This window comes from Pocillopora verrucosa, chromosome 7, assembly GCF_036669915.1.
Source record: "Pocillopora verrucosa isolate sample1 chromosome 7, ASM3666991v2, whole genome shotgun sequence".
Classification (NCBI taxonomy): domain Eukaryota; kingdom Metazoa; phylum Cnidaria; class Anthozoa; order Scleractinia; family Pocilloporidae; genus Pocillopora; species Pocillopora verrucosa.
In genome coordinates this window covers 25,595,646-25,621,989 of record NC_089318.1, presented here as the reverse complement: position 1 = coordinate 25,621,989, position 26,344 = coordinate 25,595,646, and the positions used below count along the sequence as shown (strand labels likewise).

At 37.0% G+C, this 26,344-nt stretch overlaps 1 protein-coding gene across 9 annotated transcripts; it reads right to left on the bottom strand.

Annotated features, from left to right (window-relative positions):
- Positions 1 to 4,596: 4,596 nt before the first annotated feature.
- Positions 4,597 to 20,050, bottom strand: LOC136282662 (peptidyl-prolyl cis-trans isomerase FKBP2-like). Of its 9 annotated transcripts, XR_010718333.1 has the most exons (7): positions 19,837 to 20,050; positions 14,051 to 14,141; positions 13,470 to 13,491; positions 12,305 to 12,351; positions 12,012 to 12,047; positions 5,919 to 6,156; positions 4,597 to 4,642 (listed from the first exon to the last, which is right to left on the bottom strand). XR_010718333.1 is itself a non-coding variant. In XM_066170342.1 (6 exons), the coding sequence occupies exons 1-6, from the start codon at positions 19,921 to 19,923 to the stop codon at positions 6,104 to 6,106; spliced, it is 336 nt and encodes a 111-aa protein (XP_066026439.1). In that variant the 5' UTR covers positions 19,924 to 20,050; the 3' UTR covers positions 5,539 to 6,103. The 9 variants fall into 9 exon arrangements, 1 of the variants encoding a protein (XP_066026439.1); XM_066170342.1 differs by lacking the exon at positions 4,597 to 4,642 and having other exon boundaries at positions 5,539 to 6,156; XR_010718336.1 differs by lacking the exon at positions 4,597 to 4,642 and adding an exon at positions 18,158 to 18,212 and having other exon boundaries at positions 6,096 to 6,156; positions 12,305 to 14,141.
- Positions 20,051 to 26,344: the final 6,294 nt, after the last annotated feature.

The following is a 26,344-nucleotide window of genomic DNA, read 5'->3' as shown; positions in this document are numbered from 1 at the left end:
AATTGATGAAATTTCTACAATACTTAGTTAAAGGATGACCAACCCTGCTATGAAATATGATTTAACTTCTGTACCTTGCTGGTTCAGTCTCGATTAGGAAATTTTTCGCAAGCATCACTGTTTGTTTGTTTGTTTGTTTTGTTTAGTTTTTTCTAATCTATTTATTTTCATTGTGATTTTAATAAGATGTCACCATAAGCACGTTTAAAGAGTTGTAAAGTTGAAGCCCAGTATACAACTTGAGTGCGTCCAAACAGCCGATTCAAAAACCCGACTGACGGGGTCTAACAAGATGTGTTTTCAAAGACAACAAAATTCTCTCCCCTTGGAGTCAATTTTTCTGGTCTATGTGGAGGATTAAAAATGTAGAAGTTGAACATGGACTATAGATAAAGGATGAAATATACAGAATATTATGGTTAAAAATTATTACCCTCCTCGTTCTTCGATGCTTTCTCCAAGCTTTCTGTATTAATTTGACAGCCTTGTTCTGTCAGGAGAAAAGCAGTAATTATATGCTGATAAGTAATTATATACTGATGATAATTGTGAATCCATTTCCCTGATGAAGCCATGAAGTCAAAGAGGAGCAAATAATGCTTTTTAGAAAGAATCTCATCTTGTTGGATCAGATTACAACTAAAATCGCCAAGAAAGTTGAATGATAAAACTTGCCATCTAACTCTGCACCAACCGCCATTACTCTCTTCTAGTACCTTGAGTTTGAGCTCTTCTCATTTTAATCTTCTCAATTTATGGCAACGAATTTGCAGAATAAAAGTTCAATGAAGATGAAAAAGACGTGACGCCTTTTGAATCTTAACGGCACATTTATTTTGCAAAGTAAACAACAATTGTGATAATGTCGGTATAAAATATCAGCATCTTAAAGTCGTCACACCATGTTCAAGTACATAATAGAGGTCTACTTTCTACGAAAAGTCTCTTCTGCAATCATCCCCTACAACGGTCACCTCTGTACACTGGCTGCCTTCCTAGAAATGAGCACCTCCTCTGAAGGGCCACCTCTCTACACAGAACACCTTCCTATGAACCGCCTCTTTCTTACAACAGCCACCCCCTCACAATGACACAGCAACTAAAGCGCGTCCCAACTGCAACGAAACTCCCCTTTCGTCAAGGCCCAATTTAGAAAAATATTTGTTACTGAGAACCCTGTCGGCTTTACTTCACTAAAGAGTGGATGAAATGTCTATAATACTTAATTAAGGGACGCTATTAAATATGATTTAACTTCTGTACCTTGCTAGTTCAGTCTCGATTAGGATGTTTTTCACAAGCATCACTGTTTGTTTGTTTGTTTGTTTTGTTTAGTTTTTTCTAATCTATTTATTTTCATTGTGATTGTAATAACAAGTCACTATAAGCACGTTTAAAGAGTTGGAAAGTTGAAGCCCAGTGTACATGGAGTGAAATATCTCACTCTCGGTTTGGATTTCCTTTAAAAAAGTGAATTCATTGTAAACTACTTGAAAGAAAAATTTTAATGTTAACCTTTGGAACCCCCTTCCCTTTTTATTTTTAAAATAATCCCACCATTTTATACAACTGAAATCGCTCCATAAAATTAAATGATTGAATTTACCATGTATAACTGTGATCATGCTGTCATTACTATATCAACTTACCTGAAATTCAAGTCTTTTTAATTTTAGCCGACGCCAACCCCTTTGAATTATGGACGCGCATTCATTCTGCAAAGTAAACAACAATTATTATGATATCAACAGTTAATATGAGCATCTAAAATATCCCTGATCATCGCATAAACTTCCAGTTTCATCATCTTAAAAACTTCATATTCTGTTGATGTTGATATCAAAGGTCTATTTTTTCCAGTGGAACCGCTGCGGCCAACGTTTTGAAAATGGTCTTCCCCTTACAACGGGAACTTTCTCAACAACGATTAACTTTTAATAAACGCCATATTCTAACAATGACCTCGTCTCAAGAGCAACAACCCGCTCACAACGCCCACCTCCTTATGACGGCAACCTTTTCACAACGTCTCGGTAACTTGAGTGCGTCCAAACAGCCGACTCAAAAACCCGACTGACGGGGGGTGCAACAAGATGTGTTTTCAAAAACAAAAAATTCTCTCCCCTTACAGTCAATTTTTTTGGTCTATGTGGAGGATTAAAAATGTAGAAGTTGAACACGGACTACAGATAAAGGATGAAAAATACAGAATATTATGGCTAAAAATTATTACCCTCCTCGTTCTTCTATGCTTTCTCCAAGCTCTCTGTATTAATTTGACAGCCTCAATCTGTCAGGAGAAAAGCAGTAATTACAAACTGATAAGTAATTATATACTGATGAAAATTGTGAATCCATTTCCCTGATAAGGCCATGGAGTCGAAAGGGAGCAAATAATACCTTTTAGAAATAATCTCAACTTGTTAGATCAGACTACAACTAAAATCGCCGAGAAAGTTTTAAAAATAATGAAACTTGCAGTTAAGATTTAAAAGACGTGACGCCTTTTGAATCTTAACGGCACATTAATTCTGCAAAGTAAACAACAATTTTGATAATGTCAGCATAAAATATCAGCATCTTAAAGTCGTCACGCCATGTCGAAGTACATAATAGAGATCTACTTTATACGAAAAGTCTCTTCTGCACTCATCCGCCTAAAACGGTTACCTCCGTACACCGGCTGCCTTCCTAGAAATGACCACCTCTTCAGAAGGGCCACCTCTCTACACAGAACACCTTCCCATGAACCGCCTCTTTCTTACAACAGCCACCCCCTCACAATGACATATTGCTGGTTCAGTCTCGGTTAGGATGTTTTTCACAAGCATCACGTTTGTTTGTTTTTTTTTGTTTTTTCTTATCTATTTATTTTCATTGTGAGTGTAATAAGATGTCACCATAAGCACTTATATGGAGTGAAATATTCCACTCTCGATTTGGATTTCCTTCAATGCGAATTCATTGTAAACATCTTGAAATAAATATTTTAATGTTAACCTTTGGAACCCCCCTTCCCTTTTTATTTTAAAATAATCCCACCATTTTATACAACTGAAATCGCTCCATAAAATTAAATGATTGAATTTACCATGTATAACTGTGTTCATACTGTTATTACTATATCACATTACCTGAAATTCAAGTCTTTTTAATATTAGTCGACGCCAGGCCCGTTGAATTATGGACGCGCATTCATTCTGCAAAAAGGACAAACATTTTGATATTAATAGTTAATATCAGCATCCAAAATATCCATGATCATCGCATAAACTTCCAGTTTCATCATCTTAAAAACTTCATATTCTGTTGATGTTGATATCAACGGTTTTTTTTTTCTGTGGAACCGCTGCGGCCAACGTTTTGAAAACGGTCTTCTCCCTACAACGGGAACTCTCTCAACAACGATTAACTTTTAACAAACGTCACATTCCAACAATGTCTTCCTCTCAAGAGTAACATCCACCTCACAACGCCCACGTCCTTATGACGGCAACCTTTTCACAACGTTTCGGTAAATTGAGTGCGTCCAAATAGCCGATTCAAAAACCCGACTGACGGAGGGTGTAACAAGATGTGTGAGAACTCGAGCAAATAGACAGTCCCTGACAGCTTTATTTCACTTAGAATAAATTAAATTGAGAAATCTGAAGCAATTAATCAATATGTTACGCTGCTTGCTCAGTTTAGTTTAAAAGTTTTCTGTGAATATAAATTTTTGTTTTGCATGCTGCAATGCTGTAATGGAATTTCAAAAATGGAAAATATTCTCCAATAGCCCCTCAAAGAAAAGACAGAGACGGAAAATCATTCCCCCCTAATGGCTACCTTTATATCAATCCGCTACTTTCCACTTTCTACAAAGTAAAATTTAGAAAGTTACAAGTAAACTACATCTTAATTTCCTCAAGGAAGATATTCCATTTAAAAATGTTTAAAGCATATGACACTAGTTGACAAGTTAGCAGCTTTTAAAAACACTGCTGCGCCGCTTCGGTGGGTGAGTGAAACAAAGGTTTTATCATTCAAAGTTTTTTCATTTGTGATATTTTGGACAAAGATTGATTAGATTTTCAAAGAGTCTGAAATATTACAGCTGCAAAGTCAACCATATAGGTTTTGAACCCGTTGAATTAACGTGGCAGCTCTAATTTGTCAGGAGAGTTGTAAGGAAAGTGTTTTACTTTCAGAAATGTCCTCTCCTTTTTATAATGAGCGTTGTTGAAATCTTGACAACTGAAAAAAAAAAGTAAACTAAAGACTTGCTTGATTTGTTTTTTTTTTTTCCCATCATGGTGTGATTCTTATCTTCTCTTGACAATTTTCATAGTTTATTTTCTTCTTTGAGAAATACAATAAAAGAAAACCTTTTTGCATTAGTACCTCTGAAATTGAACATGGCCCAAATAAACAGTTCTGATGAAACTTTTAAATTTTGTTTTGTCGGGGTTTGGAGTTTTCTATAATTATGCCGGGCCCGCTCCACGCAGTACAGTTGTTAGCACGTAATCCTTCCTCATCGGAAGCTTGAAAAAAAAAAAAATAATAATAAGCAATCTGCTACGTTGACACGGCATTACAAAGAAATCAGAATACCTGTCTTTGCTGTTCTCCATCTTTCTTGCGGGCTTCCTCTTCAAAACTGAAAAAAAGAAATGTTAGCGCCACAATGACAACTACCAATAATACTTGGTTGCAACACAAGTTTTGCAAAAATAAAGCCTTGTTCTTTCTATTTATTTAGTGCAAAGATGTTAAATACCTTGAGCCTGCCTCAAACACATAGTTTAAACTTAAACTCTTGAACATTCACATTAATGTCGAGTAGCTGGTGAAGCAATTTAATAGTTTGATAAAGCAAGCCGCGCAATCGGTCTGTAAAAGTTTTTCGTTGTTTATTTACAAACTTAAAACTTTTATCGAAATTGGACTGAATGATTAAAGATCTACCTTTCTTTGCATTCAGTTTCTGACCTCTGCCAAAAATAGTCCCTGAAACATGCGAATGTAAAAAAACTTATCCAAGACGTTACAAAAACCATCTTGGCCTCTGTAATATTTTCCCAAGTCTGATGATCAGACTGCGTCATAATAGCAGCCTTTTCTTTTAAGCGCGCGCTAGAAACAGAAATTCATGAAGAATTACATTTAAAGTAATATTAACGCGAGAACCTCCCTAGTTAAATGTGTCTACTGACTTATAACCATGGAATATTCCGGTAAACTCCTAGAAATACAAAAACTAGTTTTGAGTGGAATTTTTGATCAAATATTCTCAACAGTTACCTCTTTCCCGATCACGATATTCATCGATTACAAAATTCTATGCCTTCTTTTTGTGAAATTCCGGCTTTTGGTACAATTTTGTTGATAGGGCATTGGAAATACAAAGAATATTCTCGGTTTCAACGGTAAATATTTAATTGTTTTATGGGTTCATCTCAAAAAGAAGATTTATGATCCCTCAAAACATTTGATTTTAACTCCTATTCTGCGAAGACGCCAATGGCCGTGAAGAAACCGTTTCATCATAATTTTTTTTTGAGATACAAAGCACTGTAGTTGGGAAATGTACCTAAACGACCCTTAACTAGCGAAACCTGAAGAGGACTAAACTGTAAAGCTCCCTGCCCTTCCATCACAACAACAATACAAAAAAGTCCCAGAGTCTTTCAGCGTTTCGGGCCACATAATTTTTCGCTTTGACTTGTCAGGAAACACAATTCGAGTAAAGAGAGTTAACTTGTATGAAAGTTTCCACGACAAAGGTTACGCGGGGTCGGAAAAAGAGCCTCGAAAGTCTTTGAGATGAATAATCACGAGTTTATGGTCTTATTTAGTGTAAGGAAGTGAAATGCTGGCTGTCCATCTTCTGTCTTACTCTGTTTACCCAACCATATACAAAATACTCCACTAACACGCTATTATAGTCAGGAAGCACTGTCACGAAGGGCGCTCATTTTTCATTTTTGCAACAAGGCACAAGGGGCACAAAGACACACTGATGATGTTGGTAAGGAAAGGATGCTGTCGTACACGAAGCAGCTTGTTCAGTTCCTTGCGCGCCTCGCGGTAATGTCTGAAGGGTTCGGATTCATCACTTTTAATGTAGAACTCGATGGCAACTGCCTGTCCTCGGCATTCCCCGCGAACGACCTGAGAGATAAGAAGACTATATCAACAATTTTGGCCTTTGTTTTACATTTCCTGTTTGAGTTTTTCTTGCGATACTTGCTGAGAGAGCTTGAAGGTATATCCTTACCTGGGGATTTTACTAAAGGCCGGTTGATGGCGGTCTACTGCCGTCTGTTAGGTATGCTTCCAGAAACCCATAGAGGAATAACTTCTTACTGACCGAGTGCGAGGGTCCCACTAGGGAATATTGGCACGAGGTCCGAGCGAAACTGACCGAAGACCAATATTCCCCAGTGCAGCTCGAGCAAGCGAGGTAAATAAGTAGCTTACTATATAGTACTCGGGCCAAACTTATTTACTTTAAATTTCCCAGCTTTCGCGACGAAAAAGGAATGGCTTATGACCGTTTCCGTGGAAACGGTCCGTATGGCAAAATCCCGACCAAGTAAGAGCTAATCAGGACGCTTGGATTCAGCTCAGGACTACCTTGCCATACAATAAAGGGGCCTTATAGCCTCTCTTTCAGGTGCAGACGCCTGTTACACCATTCGTAGTCGCCTAACCCTAACCCTATCGGGTTTATTAGTCAGCGTCCTTATACCTAACGCCTTCGTGCGACAACAATAAGTCAGGATCTACGTCATAAAACATTATATCAGGTGCAACCTTGTGAAGATCAACTTCCAAGCTCGGGTGATTGGGACAACGGATTAAATCTGACTTTGCACTTTGACGCTGACAGTCGGTAAACTTAAACTTGTAAATGAAATCGACCATCAAATGTATGAAACAATGGGGGACCCGAAAATGGCTAACACCAATCTTATGAGGTATGCCAAAAGGGCCTCCGAATAAAATGTCAGCAATCTGCTAAAAGGAAACCTGAGCAAATATTAAACTATGACTTTAAAGCATAACTGTACAGATAGTAACATTCGATTACACTTTCGACGAAACACTATTGAATCTTCTGAATGTCTTAATTTGCTAGGAGTTACCATAGACGAACAATTGAATTTTAACACTCACATTAATGAAATAATAATAATAATAATAATAATAATAATAATAATGGGAAATTTATAATGCGCAAATTCCATAAAATGTTCAAATGCGCATGACAAGATTAAAAACAAAATAAAAAGGTTAAAAAGCTAAAATTACGATTAAAAGTAAACTCACAATAATAAAAACAACTATATATGCTAACATTGCATGACGAAAAAGGTGAGTTTTTAGCTCGGCTTTAAAAATATTAACTGTGCTAGCACTTCTTATGTCAAATGGTAACGCATTCCACAGTTTCAGTGTAGCACCGGTAAAAGAACGATCACCTAGTGTAGCTATAGATTTAAAACGCGGATAACTAGGCAAAAGGTTATCACTAGAATTCCTTAAATTATATTTAGATGGGAGCCTAAGAGAAATGAAAGAATATAAATAAGTAGGCGCTAAAAAATTAAGAGACTTAAAATGTAATATATGTAAAATAAAAAAATGTAAAATATGTAAGAAGGCGAGTCAAAAGGTAGGCGTAATGTTGAGGCTTAAAAAACTTATCCCTACCAATGCTAAATTGACTCTGTGTAAATCAACCATATCGCCTTACTTAACCTATTGCCACCTGACTTGGCATTTCTGTAGTGATACTGATAAAAGAAAGCTCGAACGGATTCAAGAAAGAGCACTACGCGCAGTTTTCCTAGATAAGCAATCAAGCTACCAAGCATTACTGGACAAGAGTGATCTAACGACGCTTCAGAACAGAAGACTGCAAGATATTACTATCCGTATATATAAACACAAACTTTACTACACCATAGTGAGTGAGCTATTTCTCACGCATTGTTCACCCTACAACTTAAGGGTGGCGGAGTTTGCCATCCTCAGATTTAGGACCTAGAAATATGGCAAATATTCCCTCACCTACTTGGGACCAAAGTTGTGGAATAAGCTAACAAGCGAATTTAGAACCCTCCCATCATTATTTAGTTTTAAAAATCGTATCCGTAAATTTAATTTGAGCGTAATGGTAGAAGACGACAATCGTTCTAATTGCATCCTTTGTAATTCGTAATCTTTATTTTTTTAATCATTTATCCCATCAGTTGATAGTTAATATGTTTTTTAACTATATTATATTGTTAAATATATTATCAGGCTTTTTTTAATAGTTCAATAGAAAATATTTAGTAGGTTATTAACTTTATTAAGTGTCCCCTAATAGTAGAGGGGTTTTTAACCCCGTCGGCCAGATATTCAAGACACATTAATAAAGTTTATGATGATGATGACGAGGTTGCAAGGCCGAGTCTTTCGCACATCATACAGGGAATAAGCTGCCTGACTTTGGGTTGCTGTCCATCCATCGTCGCTAACTCTTGGTACCATTTGCGAATGAGCGTGTCGATGTGGTCCACTGCGAAACTCAAAACCCTCCAACCCTGACGGCAAGGGCTTACTTCCGTTCGAATCAACTGTTGATCAGATCCAGTGTCGGCGACGCAGTGCAGCAGGAGGAACAACCGTGGGTGACGAAGGCAAACGCCAGATTTCCAGCAATGAAGGAGATAGTCGTCTATCAGTGTCACCAGATCTGTAGGTAACTCCGGTAGATAATCGACGGGGAACTCCTCCACGAACGGGCTGTTGGGAAAGTGTAGTGTTTCACTCCGTGGTTTGTCACCCCTGCTCTCTGCGGAGGTGCCATCTGTAGGATGTTTAGGTGTAGAAGCAGCAAAAGATGAAGTCTCTTGTGGTGTTCCTATCGCGATATCAGCGGTTTGACAACTTGTACTTGAAGAACAGTACGACGATAAGTGCGACACGAACTCGTTTTTGCCCGCTTCAATCTCAGAATACCATTGGCGGTTATGTCCGACAAATGGTTCCCGGCTGATAGTAAATGATACGAAAATTAGAAAAAGTGTTAAACGACTTTTAGCAGTGGCTTTAATACACATTGCAGCGCATGGTAAAATGGAAACTGGTGAAGCTATCCTGGCACCAAACACCACAAGAGAAACCCCTCAGCCTCAAGAGAAGGACTATCTACTGACGATGAAAGATGTCATGGAAGCTGGGCTGCGGGCGCGACTGGTTGTTCTAAGCTGTTGTCACAGTGCTCGTGGGGAGGTCATTGCCGAGGGTGTGGTCGGCATTGCCCGAACATTCTTGGGTGCTGGCGCTACATCTGTCGTGGCCTTGTGGACGATAGGTGACGAGGGAACCCTGGAGTTCATGAGTTTCTTCTGCGATGCACTTGTTAAAGGCAAGAAGGCAAGTGAAGCTCTCAATCAGGCCATGAAGTGTATTAGAGATTCTGAAACCTTCAAGGAGGAGAAGTACTGGGCGCCATATGTACTCATTAGTGACGACGTCAAACTTGATTTCAAGGACATTCAGTTGCCGACCCATGTAATTACTCTTTTCATAACATTTACGCAATGCAAAGTAACTTTAAATCCAAATTATAGAAATATATTTGATCATAAATGCTTTTGTTGTTCTCTTGCTGTGTAGAGTTTAGGAGTTTCTTTTTTCCTGAAGAAATTGAGATGCTTTAAAATTGATTGGACACAGACTTTTTCTTCTATAATTTGATAGGAGTAAAACATATTTCTGCTATAATAATTGTTGGGTAGTTTATCGTTTCATGTCGTAAAGCCGAATGAAAAATTTTAAGTGAACTTCACGATTCTCTCTAAATTATGCCTTTTTTACTTTTCAGTTAAGGCAGTGAGAATTGGAGCTGTATCATAGAAAATATGAAACCCAAGGAAGTAAAAAGTTGCTTGCAAACGTTGATATTTGGAACTGAAACCACAAGGCTACCTATAAAATCTCTGTAAGAGTCCTCTATTAAAAGCAGGGAAAGCCGAAAGAGCCTTCAAGAGCCCATACGGATTTTTTTTTTTGTTATAAGTTGATTCTCTATTTGTCTTAAATACTCTTATGAGCTATTACGATTTTGGACACGCCGAAGAAAAAAGACTTTGCATTGTTTTGATCTTTAAGGAATTGTTTGAAGTAGCTTAAAAGTAATTTTTTTTAATCAGTGATGTCTTGAAATCATTATCACATTTTTTTATCTAACATGAACGAGGTTGTTATCAGTAAACAAGTTTTTAGGTGTTACATTTACGTTCAAGTTCATACACCTGGAAAACGTTTTCCCAAAATGTTTTTGCAATTTTTTTTTTCTAAATCGGTTTTTGCCTTAAGGTTTATATAAAGTATTGCAGCCATATGCATGTGTAAAGATTTCCATAGAACTTGAAAAATAATTGGTCGTTTGATTGTTCGATTATCTTAGTTACAGTCGAGCGAAAATTTCAATTAACTTTTGGAGGAATTTTTCCTAGTTATAATTAGCTCTTGTGTCACGAACATCAGATTTTTTCAATCGGTTTTTGCCTTAAGGTTTACATAAAGCTATTAAAGCCATATGTTTTTGTAAAGATTTCCATAGAACTTGAAAAATAATTGGTCGTTTGATTGTTCGATTACCTTAGTTTCAGTCCAATGGAAATTTTAATTAACTTTTGGAGGAATTATACCAAGTTATAATTAATTCTTGTCATGAACATTAGATTTGTTGGAATTAAAATGGCACAAGTCTTTAAGACCAGTATTTAATCCTAGTATTACCGATACAACGGCAGATTTTTCCGATGCGTTTGGACGCGATAAGGTGTTCATGAACACTCTGTTTAAACTAGTTGTCCAATTGCAAACCGAGAGGCTGGTCGGACAAGCAGGTTCACCGATTTGGCTCAAATTTTGCATGTAGACTCGGCTAGTCTACATTAGCTAATTTTAAGATTGAACGGTCATTTGGAGCCCCTCCAGGACATGGTTTTAAAGGCGCTGGTCAAGGCGCTTGTTAAGGCACTTGACAACACCACGCTTTAATGATTGCGCCAAATTCTCATTACTTGTAGTAGGAAGTCTTCGGGTGTGATCGGTTCCTTTAAGAAAACTCATGGCAATCCAAACCCACGACTCAAAAACGTCAACAGGAAGTCTATTTGAGGAGCACGTGGGAGAAATTCAAGTTTGAAATGCGGGAACATATTCTGTGCTAGAGATATGCCCAAAAACCGATAACTTTCTACCCACAAAATCAAAGAACACTTTTCTCGTTAATCAAAAACCGTCCTTTCCCGGAAATCTAAATTAAAAAAATAAACACGAAGCGTAATTAACATGAACAGAAAGTATTCTATGATTTTCTTAAAGACAGTTTTATTTTCAAAAAGTTCTGACATCAAAAGATTTCCTTCACGCCATATGGTGTTCAAGATCTGATTACAATTCTGTCATCGGCTGCTGGAAGGTGATTAGTACTTGCTATTCACTTCCAAATAGCCAATCAGTGCGTGTGAAAAGTACTATTCACCTGTGTGGTATATACTAAAGGGAGATATTAGCTGCTAGTAACTTTTAGGGGTCAAAGGAATTTTTATTTGCCTCTTCACAATTGCTCATAGACCACTTGGTTTGTCGCCCTGTGTTTTACATTACCATGGTTACTTTAAATTTCTCTGGTGACCTTTAGTTAAATAGACAATATGAATTATGAGCAATTAATTACTAAAAATAATTCCCTATTGGATAATTGTAGTTGTGTGGTTTTTCCTTTTTTTGTCAGATTATGTGCATCCAATTTAGCAACTTGCAGGCTGTGAAGATCGACTGGCAGAGTTTCAATGAACAAATCTATGGAGGAAGTGGCTGGGGTGGCTTTGATGCCATACTTCAAAATCAAGTCTTTCCACAATTTCACAATTTCAGAGGTTGGCATCAATATCTTTGGTGTTCATGTAATGCTCTGACTCAGCATTGTCTCTGTTGACCACAAGCTGTTAACTCACCTGGGATCTTAGGGGGAGCTCCTATGTCCCCATAACCTGCACAATTAAAAGAAAGAAAAATCCTTTTAGTATAGCAAAAACAGCTGAAAATTATTTTAATAAGAATATGACTGATAGAATTCTTGCATAATTCAGCTTGCTCGTATGTAACAGATATATTATATCTACATAAGCTTACATTTCAAGCAAGGTAAGTTGCCCTGTTATCAATCCTACTAGTATCTACTAGCTACAATTCTTACTCACTGCATTGGACGTAAATTATATACTTAAATATCAGAGCAGGGACTTACCAAGGTCTGATGGGATTACAAGTTTCCTCTTTTCTCCTTCACACATACTAAAAACAACATGAACAAAAACAAAAAAAAAAACAACAAAAAAAGTTTTAATTAACAATAACAACAAGAAGTTTATTTATACCTTGAGTAAGTAACAGCAAAATGTTAAAACAGAGAAGCTGGTAGCTGGACACCAAAAAGAACTATAGGAACTAGACCATATGTCAGTCAGCCTGTCCTCATCATACCCTAAGACACATATGATCATAACAAGAGCACGTCACTGTTGCCAGCCTATTCTTCCCTTTCCTCCTCAGCTCTTCCCAGCTCACCCTATTCTCTTGAATCTCTTTTTCATTGGCCATTGTTAGTTGCTGTACTAATCAAGTGCCCATTTAACAGTGTAAGATTATACTTTGTAGGCTAAAACAATACCAAATCAAATGACAACCCTTTGGCTTAACTCTACTGACTAGAAATATTTCATTTTTTTCATAGTTATTGAAATTTTAGCAATAACTGTATTTTCAAGTTGTCAACTAATCAACTGATGCTTTTGAAGATTGCATAAAAAATACTTCCAAAGAGGTTGGTTTTCATGTTTTGTAATTTAATGTCCATAAGTAATTAAAAAGGTTAGACTGCGAATGTAAATAGAATTTTATGTTGCTGCTAGTTCCACATTTGCTGAATGGTTTGAAGCCAGTTTATCAATAACTGTTCAGGTTCTCTTCAGCCTTAGCCTTAGGTAGAGAGAGCAAAAAAATGTCAATTTTATAGATCCCCTAGGGAATGACAAGTCAGGTCCTATGGATACATCTATACTTGCCATGTCATGCGCACAATGCTTGACACTTCATGCTTGCACACTGAACATTTAATCACTGGCCAGAAATTCTCTTACATTTGACTACTAAATTCAGATCACTTATTCATGACTCATATGCACTGGCACTTTTACTACAAAATTCACCCCAGCTTTAACAAAATTTTAAAATACAGAACAACAAAGTTCAAAAGCTTGCTCTTCACAGTTTACTTCTTTTGTACAGTTCAGTACAGTTCTGAAAAAGTTTGAGGAAGTAGTTTGAAAATGTAAGTAATGTGGAGAGAGGAATTTATTGTGTATAAATAAGACTTAGAAACAAATGATGAGTGGTCTATAGTTGTAACTTACTTTAATAGTCCTTGGTCCCATCCTGTAACAAAAATTAAATCATGACTTATTAAATAGTAAAAACACTTCTAATATAACCAAATATCTTACATTATTATTCAACTGCTCTCAGAGAGTACAAATAACACACAAATTGAGTACAAATATCATGTGAAATTGCACAGCTGTTTGGACAGTTGATTATTTTACAATGTAATCCAACAAGAACATTACAAGACCTGTCCCAAACCACTCCTCTATTTGCTTTGTTTTCTCTGCCTTATAACAAATGACTATAAAATAAAACAGTTGGGTAAAAAAAACATATGAGATGTTTGAGAAACTAAGTTAAGTATAATCATTCAGAAACCTAAAGTTTATCAAACCATTAAACCCAATGCTTGTTAATAAATTAAAGTAATAGATCCTCATAAGCTTGTGATGTCCAAATGTTTCTTGCCTTCTCCCCAATTCCCACATGGGCCAATTGATTGCTAAACCAGTAGAAAGTTCAATCACTTGCTTAAATGCATAATATCATGGCAAACTACAAATATCAGCCTGTTTTGCAAAGTCATGCATGCTATATCACAAGTATCCACCTTTGATAACTTGTCCCACTCCTAATGTAAACACGAATGGTTCTCCTCGAGGGATACCGCTGTCAAATTGTGTCCCGTCCCTCAGAGTACCCTAAAAATCAAATAAATTTAAACACACAGAACAAATCAACACAACTCAAGTTTGAAGGAAACCTTTTCAAGTTGTGACCTTTCTCTTGCAGCTAATTCAAATTAACTAATTTTGGGTTATGAATGGAAAAAACTTTAAAAATTCTGTATCAGCTGATTGAGTTCAATTTCTTCATTATAATTGGTTTACAAGTCATGTTACCTAAGGAAACCATTTTCTCATAAGGAGTTCGGGACGAAACATTGCATTAAATTACTTCCCTCATCTTTGATAAATATCTTTAAATACCCTGTAAATAAACCATGCAAGCAGAAACAAGACCCTGTCTGTAATGCATGTTTGACAGAAGTCTATTCCACAAAAAAAGGAGTAAAAGTTCACAATATTAAGTGTGACACTGTTGAAAATTAAGTGAAACATACTGCTGTTAAATTAGTGAAGTCAATTTATGCCTGGTATATAGTTTATCTCACTGGGCCTTTTAAACCAGCCAACAATCAAACCAACATGAAAAAGTGAATTTCCCTTCCTCACTGTCATACGATTAATTCATTTTACAACATAGCTAGTAAATTTGTCTGATCAAATTCAATTGCATGAGTTTGCTTCATATTCCTATTGTGCACGCTCATGACGTCAGCAAACAAATCCCTCAGAGAATTTTGCATTCAATCAGAAAATAAAGTTCATTTACACGCATGAATTCACCTGTCAGTTTTTTGACCAACCTAAGACATGATCATTTACAGTGTAACAAAATGTTTTCTTGAAACGAAATTATCAACGTGCTGAAGCATAGCAGAGGGAATATTAACCCTTTTACAACATTTAAACCATGTGGCTGTGGTCTTTGAAAAAATTTACTTGTGCTTATTTATTCCAAACTGCAGGAGAAAAATTGTGATTACATATTAATAATATACATGAAAAAATACGAGAAAGCTTATCATAATTATGTGGAAGCAAAGCATGCACATCATGTGCAAAAATAATTTATTCAAAGCCTGCAAATGACATTGTGTGTTCGGTCAAAACAATTGTGTACAATCAAAACAATAATATACATTGATATTTTCCCATCTTTAAGGTCCGGCTAAACATTTCAAGGAATTGTTGAGTCTGGTTTGTTACTTCTTTGCACTGAATAAACCCTCTTCTGCATTGAATCACCTATAAGCTGCATTTACCTAATCCAATCAGAACTGAGTAACTTTTTCATGTATCTTATTATTGCATGTAATGTAACAGTAATGCATGAACCTTCCTTGGTTCCTAATGCATGTCCACTGATGTACAACCATGCAAGATTTTAGGGGACTCCAAGGAGACAAAAGTAAGTTTTGAGTGGAATTTTTGAGGAGGATATTCTAAAAATTATCCTTTTGAGACACATTCAAACTGGCTCTTTCCCGTACTAATCAGAGAGAAGATATTTGCTCTCAATCATGATGCACAGACTTCCCACTCAGTCATCAAGTAAATATTATGATCCGTCAAATATTTTCGCCATTCAGAGCTGTTTACAGCCAATCAAATCAGAGAAATAAGATTTTCACATGTGGAGAAAACGTTTCATCCAATCATGAAGAACCTGTCAGAAGTACTGAGTTTTCGATGAGAGAAACCCTGCGTTTGTTTACAAAATTTATCGCAAGAAACGAACAAACTCAATGCTGACCACTGAGGCCCCTTTCTATCTTAGTATGAACTATTCAAAGTATTCTGGTAGATGTTGGTTTAAGGCAAGTGCAATGGGGGTAAACAAAGCTGGACTCAATAAGAGGCGACAGCTCATGAACAACAGGGCAAGAAAGACACCTCTACAACAGTAGGTACACACAACTGACATGTTTGAGTGAAGCATGTCAAACATTAAGGTGTGATTGTCAGGTTGCTTGAAAACTTCTGTATCCTCGCTTCAAAAAAAAAAACGCATTTCCCATGAACATTTAAACATTAAAGAGATAAGGAACCAGCAACAGGTTTTTCCATTGTCTCATAACATCAGATTCTCCTCACAATTTTTTGGTTACATTTTAAAAAATTTTAATCATTATAACATATTGAAGTCGCAGATTTTAACCCTTTTAGTCCCACTAGTGATCTAGACAGAATTTCTCCTTACACCATCAGTACAATATCAAACAGACAAATAATGAGTATAAAGAAAAATATCAATTAGGGGATAATTGGTTGATCCAATTCCAAATTCTCCAACCTAACAGCAAATAAATTGTTTGGCAGACAGTAAGGAGAATAACTGATGAAATCTTGAGAGTTAAAGGGTTATGTAATCCTATTTTTTTTTGAGAGGGCACAGTAATGAATCTTGCAATCTGATTGGTTCTTTACCCAGTCAGTATTTTCCTATCTCTGCCCACGGGCCACGGTAATGCTTTCGTGAGTCGCCAAGTACATCCCAACTTTTGTTGCCATTTTTCATAAAATATAGCTCGTGTTTCCGGCTGGGCAGTATTTTTAAGCAAACACATCAGTAACTACTTCAAGCCGATGAATAACTTATGAATCCTCCCTTTTCTCTCACTCAAATCACTTTGGTTGACAGAAAAATATTGGTTTCAGAATGAATTTGTATAAACAATAGTGTCGTTATGTTGGTTGACAAGTGGCCTAAAACCTGTCTGCAATTAATTTTAATCGTTCACAAAAAGTACCAAGAAAGTTAAAATGTGAGGGATTTTGTTACAGTTAAACTGAATGAAGGAACTTTCATTCATTTAATACCTGAATTTTCTCAAGCAATTTGTTCGCATTGAAAGAGCGAGCGAAGTTTTAATTTAAGTTTTACAACAAACATATGCTCTCGGTGAGTCTTTCCAAGTCTCTTCAATTTGAACATTTGTACCATAAATTGCACAAGAGAAACTGAAGGAATTTTTTGAGAATAGGCCGCATTAAATCCCCTTGTGTCTCGTTGGAGTGTGCCATTCGAATTTAGTTTTTGTGGAGGAAAGACCAGATTTACACATGCCATTGCAGCAAACAAACAAGCAAACTCTCACAACTTCAAAATAAAAAAATTGAATTTACTCACGATTACTTTCCTTGCCGTTTATTTAATGAACAGAGGTAAATCTTCGTACATGAATGAATCGTCGATGAGAGTGAATAATACTTTCCATTAGATCATTGACTGTTTTTGAAGAAAACATTGTCATGACAGTCCTTGCCAAACTTAAGTTCCGTTGTTTTTCAAATGTTCTTACGCTTTCTTTTGGTTACACACTCTCTAATTGACAGGTGTCAGATTGTGACAGATACTTGTAAAAATAATGTTTCAAAGTTTGTTTGGAAGCCTTTTAAATTATCGTTATGGAAATGAAAATGTTTCGCTGACGCATCTCTCTTGAATTTGCATCACCTCTATTTTAACTACCATTTACTGGCTCAAAAACTGTTCAGTTTATGGAAGATCTTGCCGTATTTACAGCCCTAAATCATTTGGGTTCTTTCGGAACAAATTTCGTCAAGTTTCAAAAAAATAAATATGTTATTTACTGGCTAAGGGTTGGTCGGTATGGTGAAAAACTGTGACCTCAGTCTTGAAAATGCTGCCCTCGGCCTACGGCCTTGGGCAGTATTTTCAAGACCTCCGTCACAGTTTTTCACCATATGTACAGACCTCCCAGCCTGCAAATAACATGTATATATGTACCAGAAAGGCAGCAAATAAATATAACATACTCCAGTAAAGTGTTGTTATGTACAATGAAGTTTCAAACTCATTAAAGTTAAGTTGACTTCATGATTCAAATTTTAGTTTAAGAAATGTGTAATATCTCTTTACATGGATGAAAAGAGAGTGCCAATTATGAATTTTAAAATAGTAAATGCCAAAAACTTTAAGATGGATTTATTTATTATCTATTCACTGAGATTTAACTCATTAGCTGGCACACAAAGATATAAAAGACCCTTTGTGAAAAAACCCAGGGCAATAAAATTAAAGATTCAGGAAAAGCATATGACATCAACTAGTTTACTGATGTTCTCACCTGAATTCAGTCTGGAAGGAGAACTCTGCAACACTTATTTTTTATCTTCTCACACCTGAATTAAAACATAAAATTTAATTATTTGCAGGCAGATTAAGGAAGAAATTAAAGGGATGGATATATGTTACATAAAAAGAAACCCCTTAATATAAAAATAAGGCAGAAGTATATTACCTACGTGTCTTTGCTTCTGAATACAGCTTTAATAGGTATCTTTCATGTAATTATCTACATATGTAAACCGGGTGCAATATACGGTCATATATCCTCTTTGAAGGCTGCCTTTTAAATCAAGTATATCAAGTTCAGTACCTCCGGAATCATAAGCCGAGCTTTTGGGGCTACAAAATGATAAAATAATCAACGCGTTATGGCAGGCCAATTTATCGAGAGTCAATTAAGTATAGTTTCCTAAAATCATTTGGAAAGTTGAAAATGTGCTTCACTTGTGCTACATATACGGTTCCGAGAGCGTGACTCGATTAATTCAAAAGAAAATATCCAAGCAGGTTACAGAAATGGTTCACGAATTGTAAACTGATAATGTCACGGTTAATAAAACCTCCCTGAATTATGGTGCTGATACGAATTATCGTTCATAATCGCTTATGAAATTCCGAGATTGTAGCTCAATGAATTCAACAGAAATATCCAGGAAAGTTACAGAAACAGACTCTCAAAAACGGCTCCCGAATTCAAAAACTGTGAACAACAATTACTTACACTAACCATGTGCTTACCAGCGTGCTTGTGAGCTCAAATTGCTAAGACCCCATTTAATTACACGATCACAGCTCAGACGCTTCTTGCAAAATGTGATCATTATCGGTTTCAGAGGTTGATTCTTCAGTTTCCACCATTAGGAAAAAAATATCGTATCGGAGGCATGTTCACCATAACCCGAGCATTACGTACGCCTCGACTGAGATGTTGAGCAAAGAGAAAGTGGCTCCATGTTTTGTGAGACAATTGAAACCATTTCCTGAAGTCCGAGTAGAAAACATGAAAACATAGCGCTGAAAAGTACCATAACTAAACAATGAAATTCACTCATTCCGCAGTAGAACTAACTCCACTTCACCCGTAAGTTTGTTTGCACCACACATTTGCGGTCCGTATTTTAATTCTCAGATGTTTGACGGGTTCTCACATGACAATATTGTCAAAATCAAATTACCGCATCAGACTCAATGTAAACAGGATCATCGCTGACTCGATCTCATTTTATTTGAATTTTGGGAAAGGCCACTACTTCGTTCTCAGGCTAAAACAATACTTCTTGGACAAAGCGCGATTTTTTTAAAAATAGAGTAAATCCTACGATAGTTGACTGAAGAGAGAAAGAGATAGAAACTTGCGCTCGCCGTTCGCTATCATTTGAAAACTTTCTAGACAAAACAAAATCCGTAAGATAACTTCTTTTCCATTAACACCATGACCGTATAAAACATTCCAAACGACAGGACAAGAAATAACTTGAAGAATACGAACACTTTAGAATGTTATTCGAGCGATGAACCGGCGCGAGGGTTTTTAGGCGATGAAGGCCAAAGTCATTGTTTTGCCGAAACGTGATTTTAATTATAAACTAAAGCTAGTATCAAACGACGATTGGTAAAAAAAGATTGAATTTTTCTGGGCCATAGCGTTAGAGAAAACCCAGATAAGACACGGCTTACCTCCTCTTCTTTCTCGGATCCCTTGTAGTTCGCTTCCCTTTGATGATGACCCCTTTTCAGCTTGAAGCAAATTGTCTCAATGGCCATACGGATGGTTCAGATTATGCTTGGTTCAAAGAAGGTGCGCTGGTGATTATAGCCTGCAGAGCAGGCGTAATTTTGGCGAGCGAGTGCTAAGTAATTTCATAACGAATATTATGGCCGCCATCTTTGATTTTAATGGCAGCGGAAGGCTGGGGAGAGGAATAAATTTATACCAAGGGGGCGGTCGACGGTCAAAAATAATGAAAGGGGGAGGGGAGAGAAATAAAAGATTTGTTTCGTTAAAGTTAAAATACCTTTAAAAATTAACTGCACTATTTCCTCTGCAGTGTTTGCCAAAAATATTTATTTAGAAGTACTTTACTAAGGGAGTTGTTTATACTTTCTAGGCAAAGTCCATTGGGTCCTTTTAGTTCATCGCAAAACTTTGTGATCCGCAAACCTCGATGATCAAATCTTTTATTGTGAATTCAATTAATTTTGGTTGGTGGAGCATTTTGTTTGACCGGATTAAGTTTCAACTTATGTTTGTTTGACTAAATTAACGTCATGTGTGAACATTTCCATGTAAAAGCATTTGAGTGTATAAAACAAAACCTGTACTGTAAATCCTGTTGAGTATACACCTCAGGGCGTCAGTTACTAATCTGTAAATTTCTTGTACTTCCTCTTGGACCGGAATCTTGGCGATTCTTACAAAGTGTTAATGTTTTTAATCAAATGTAATGTCACAGTGAGGCAAAAGGTTCAATTCGTTAGCATTGTAAAAAGCGTATTAACAATTCAACTGCATGAGCCTGATTTGAAATATCAATGCATTAACAAGGGCGTGGTCAGGATCTTCTAACAGGTGGTCCTTTTACTCTGTTTTTATCGGAAACTGAGGGCGGAGAGGTATTACAAAATGTTATTATCATAATTTGCTAAATTTTCGTGACAAACAGAGAGGTAACATATCCCCATATTGCCGAGAAAGATGTTGGGTCTCGTTTGACAATGCCTTTATTAAGATTGGCCTTAGTGGAGGATTATATGAACACATTTTATCCTCAGAATAGGAGAAGAAAGAAGGACTTTCTTAAAAATCTAACGAGAAGCTAAATAAGTAGTGAGAAAAACATCAGCGATTTGAGCAAAGACTTTTCAGGGTAATCTGCTACAATGCCTTATACCTCAGGCGCCATATATGGATAAGTTCCATATACTTCAGTGATTGTAAAGGCGACAACTTCGCTCAGACCGAAGTCTGACAGCTTTAGGTGGCCATTTGAGGTTATCAGAATATTTTCCGGTTTTAGATCTCTGATGAAATAAGTTGGCAAAACTTCTTTCACTCATTTTGAGTGTACATCACTTTACAACAAGGCAAACCAGATTTACATCAATTTTTCTGTTATAATGGAAAATCTTCTACCCGTTCTTTCTTGATTCCAATCCAATACAGCTCATGTCAATTGTGGCGCCACGATCTGAAAAACGAGCCCTTTTTCGTTTTCTCACTAAGGTTCCTCGTCCGCCACTGGCGCATTATATTTTAGCCAATTTGCACCAAGAAAGCTGGTTTGACAGGGAAGGTAAGTTAATCGACATTGGAATTAAGCCGGAATGAACGAGAAAATCTTTTTGTATCCTAGAAGCACTTGGATTGAAATGGGTGTATGCCGGCTGTTTTATCCTCTCTAAACTATGAAGTAAACATTTCTATTTATCATCCCATAATCCTTCTCGTTCCTGTAATTCTTGTCGTCAGTGTTATTGTTATCGTTGCCGTTGTCATTTTCTCTATCGTTACCGCTATCGTTATCAATATCGTCTGTGTTGTTTTACAAAAGGCTCCAAGACACTGGGGAAAAAGCAAAATTTTCCTTCGAAATGAGACATTACTGAGTACTTTATGCCACAAACATACCTGTGGATGACTTTTTTTTAATTCAAATACTAATGCCAGCCTAGAGGCGGTAACTTTAAGTGTCAACTTGTACCATGTTAGCATCACGTTCTCTTCGACGCCATTTTGTTGCCTGTAGCAGCGAGAATTGTTACGCAGATGACACCAACACAAAAGACAAAAATTCATGCAACTACCGACAGAAGAACACATGCCCACTTAAAAGAAACTACCTCCAATCATCACTAATCTACCAAGCCACTGTCACAAGTAAGGACAACAGCACCACTGAAACATACATACAGAGCGGTGTTTGTAAAGTATATTACTTACAGAATATAAGCGAAAATGAAGAAGATCTTCTGTCCTATCCGAAATTTATTATAAAAAAGGAAACATTTACTGCAAATCACGGCTCTTTCACTCAGGATTTTCACAAGGAATTCAGTGAGCACGAAGTGTTTCACAAGGTCCAGAGGAGCTCAGTTTGAACACATAAATTACTTTTTTAAAACTTAATTCTTATCTCGTAAAATACAAATCCTTATCGCTTCACGAAGTTAATTAGCCCAGTACCGAACCTTTGTGAGTCCTTTTGCCACAGATTTACGGCTCCATGTCCCCTACGCGGTCGCTGTTCGTCACTTTATGCAAGCCGTCATTTTTAAAATAAATAACCGCTAGTCAGCCGGCGCAAAACGAAGCTCTCTGAGTGAAGCCGCGCATTACTTACTATACGCCGATCTTGGCATCTTACGAGCTCTTAGTCTTTAGCGCTGCGGTCTATACCTTGCGTAAGAACCGGGCATAAAAGGCAGACCAGAAAATCATTTATTTGCCGAAAATAATGCGTTTACAAACAAGTTAGGTGACGACAGTCAAAGGAGTCTATAACGCTTAAAGTTTGGCAAATAGGCTGTTAGTTAATTAAGGAAAAAAGATATTTCTGAGATATTAGATATTTCATTATTTTGTAAACTCCGTCCGTATAAAAAAAAATAAAAACCACCACTGCACCACACGGACTTTCGTACTTGTCGATTTAACAAATTTAACAATATAAATAAATAATGCCTCGGAGACTAGCGAAACAGACAAACACGGTGAGAACACAGTTTACCCTCAACGAAGTAGCCATTTGCTTGGCATCATACAGGTTCGCTCTTATTATTTTAAAAGTTTGTGCCTGCTACCTTCAAAAGTTCATGCACGATTTCAAGAGCAGAGAACTTTCCTCGTTCGGCCCGTGTTTTGCAAGCTGTTTTAAGAAAACGAGGAATTAAAAAGTGAAGGAAAGAAATTCAAACATAGTTTTAAATGATGGCCAACAAGTCGAAATATTCCTTTACGTTTGGCAAATTAGTTGCACTGGATACTGAGTATCGTATATCGACCAGGAATGTCGGTGAGCTAAAAAGCCTTTTAGATTAGGACGTACTTCTTTTTACAAATCGAAAGCAACTTTAACTCTAAGAGGCGTGTTGTAAAATTGGCACGGTCGCCGTGTTATATCGTGCAAAGTTGCGAGCAAGATTTCAACACGTTCCTGTGCTTCGACCGTACGAAGCACGACAATAGCTGCGAAGTTAATAAGGCAAGTAACTTACACGCTGCTAAAGTGTTAAAAGCTCGTTATTTTGTTTTAGCGTGCAAGTGTACCGTGAGCGTGCGTTCACCTTATTCCCTGAATATTGCTCCCCAGATCCCTCAAAGTCTAACCTCTACTCGGCCAGAGTTGCTCAGCCGTATATCACCAGCTAAATAAAGACAAAAAGAGCATGTAGCGGCCGACACAAGCGAAGCAGATTTCAACGACAACTATGAGTTTCGCTAATGAAGACGCACTATGAAGCGAGGATATATTTCACGGAAAAGATTTGAATCGTTTTATTAGCGTAGTTGAGGTATCCAAGTACTTATCGTAAACTGAAATATGAAATTATAAGGAAGAAGCTAAGCTAAATTCTAAGATACGAACCAACATTCCAATTGTTCCGATATAAAAGCAAGATCACAAAAGACTAGCTAAAACTCTAAAACAAACTCACAAAAGACTATCTTCAAAGGATAAAGGAGAACCGCTTGAAAACGAATTCTAACAAAACTAATAACCGAGTGTAAAAAACGAGTAGCTTACTAACAAAGCATGAACAATGTAAGCCACGTGTTACAAGGTTGCAAAGAAACTGGTATAAAAAACTGGGCGAAACTACCGAAAGACTAGATGTTTAAACAAGCACAAAGAAAAGGAACATAAGCACTTACATAACAGTCCCGCTTGTAAGAGTTTGACCAAAACGAACTTCGAGATAAGGTGGGCAAAAGGGCGCTTTTCGATAAACACGTCTTATCGTCAGCCCAACGCAAGATAACTAACTAAAATGCGGTTCTGGGTGGAACTTAAAGATCACGTCCCTAATGGACAAACAGTAACGTCTCTATTGCGGTTTAACACGTTTAATACGAAACAAACTTAAAACGAATCAATGTCTGGTGGCAAAGGCGTGGCAGCCGTTACAGAGCACGTCTATTGACTTGAATCGGAGAGGTGTTTATTGCTCAATGTTTGCTTGTGATGATCGCATGCATTTTTTTGTTGTTGTCGCGCTACATGGACTTTTAAAGCTACAAACCTCAAGTCGCGAGAGAAACTCTAAATATTTTCACAGCATAATGATATTTACCACCTGTTTCGTTGTCCGATTTAAATATCACCCTTGCGCCGTATCTCTCACCGCAATTTTTGTCAAGCGCCCACCCAGCTCTCACACATTGGTCCAATGAGGTCTCGTTTCCAATTATGGCAATTAAACACAATTTTTTGACTTAAACTCTTGGATATTCACATTTATGTCCAGTAGCCGGTGAAGTATTTTAATGGCTTAATAAAGCTAGCCGCACAATCAGTCTGTAAAAGTTTTCCGTTGTTTACTCACGGACTAAAAACTTAAATTGAAATTGGACCAAATGATTTAAGACCTACCTTTCTTCGCATTCTGTTTCTGAATTCTGCGAAAAATATTCCCTTTAACATGCGAATGTAAAAGAACTTATCCAAGACGTTACAAAAACCATCTTGGCCTTCGTAATGGTGGTCTTGATTCTTATTTACAATTAGATTGCGTCATTATAGCAACATTTTCTATAGGCGCGCGCCAGAAACAGAAATGTAAGATGGGTGTCCGCTGACTTCTAACCGTGGAATAATCCCGTGGGGCTCCTCGCAACACAAAAATTGCTTTTGAGTGGAATTTTTGATAAAATATTCCAAACATTTAGCTCTAACGAAAGAAACGCTCAAATCGGCTCTTTCCCGATACTCATCAATTACAAAATTCTAAGCGTTCTTTATCTGAAATTCCTGCCTTTGGTACAATTTTGTTGATAGGAAATAATAAAAATATTCTCGATTTCAGCGACAAACATTTAACCGATTTATAAGCTGATTATATAAAGAACATCTCACGTCCCTCAAAGAATGTGATTTTAACTCCTGTTCAGCGAGTTAAAACGCCGATGGCCGTGAAGAAAGTTTTGATCAGCGAAGTGTCTAGGAGATACAAAACATTGTAGTTGGGAAATAAACCTTCTTTCGAACTTCTTTCTTACTCTGCTCTAACCCAACCATATGCAAAATACTCTAATAACAGGCTGATTAATAAGAATTGCATAATTCAACAGATTCAAAGTTGCAGTAGTGTCTTCAGTGTATCTATTCCAAAGGGGTCTTCTATCTTTGTTTATTTAAATTTGATGCAGCAGTTGCTGAGAAGCAAATTTTGAAATGTTTACATAACCTTCTTTGAGGGTAGAGCTATCTTGTGGTGGCATTACTGTTTATGAAGGCGGGCATGGCCCGCCCCCAAGCCAGCTTTCCCGAACAGAGTGCCGAGGGCTTAACGTGAAGGCCAGTGCCTGCATGCATCCCAGCCACCAACTTATCCCAAGGTGAGTTGCAAATGACTCTGTGTGTGCACCAGCGCTAATCAATAAGGAAATTTGCTCGCGATTTTCTCTAATGACACGAGCAGTGATAGAAGTCGCAAATAAATCCGTTAGGGTTGAATTCTTCGACTGAAATCAAAATGTAGTCTCTTTGATAAATTTTTTATTATCGATATAAAAGAAAATTTTTTGTTATGTTTTTAAAGTGTTAGATACGTTCAAGCTACGACGAGGTTTTAGTTTCTTTGTCAGGTGAGTTTCAAGTTTGCCGGCCATCAGGTGCACCTGAAAAATTTACAGTGATTTTTGGTCAGTCCAAATTTAACCCATAAACGCCATGTTGTACGCTTAAGCCTCACTCAAGGAATTGTATTTCTGTTAGTAATTCTTAACACTAATTAGTGCCAGCTCTTGCTTGTTGTGTGACCGCGAAGGCGACGAGAGCGTGACAGGAAACGGGTGCATGGGAAAATGACTTCATGATCGGATCAAACGCTCTTTACATGACACTAGGCAATAACTCGTCAACCAAAAAACTTACTAAACTTTGAATTCATATGAAATTTCTTAACAAGCATCCAACACTATTAAGAAGTTTGAAAGAACCTCTCAGTAGAATTTCTGTAAAAATTC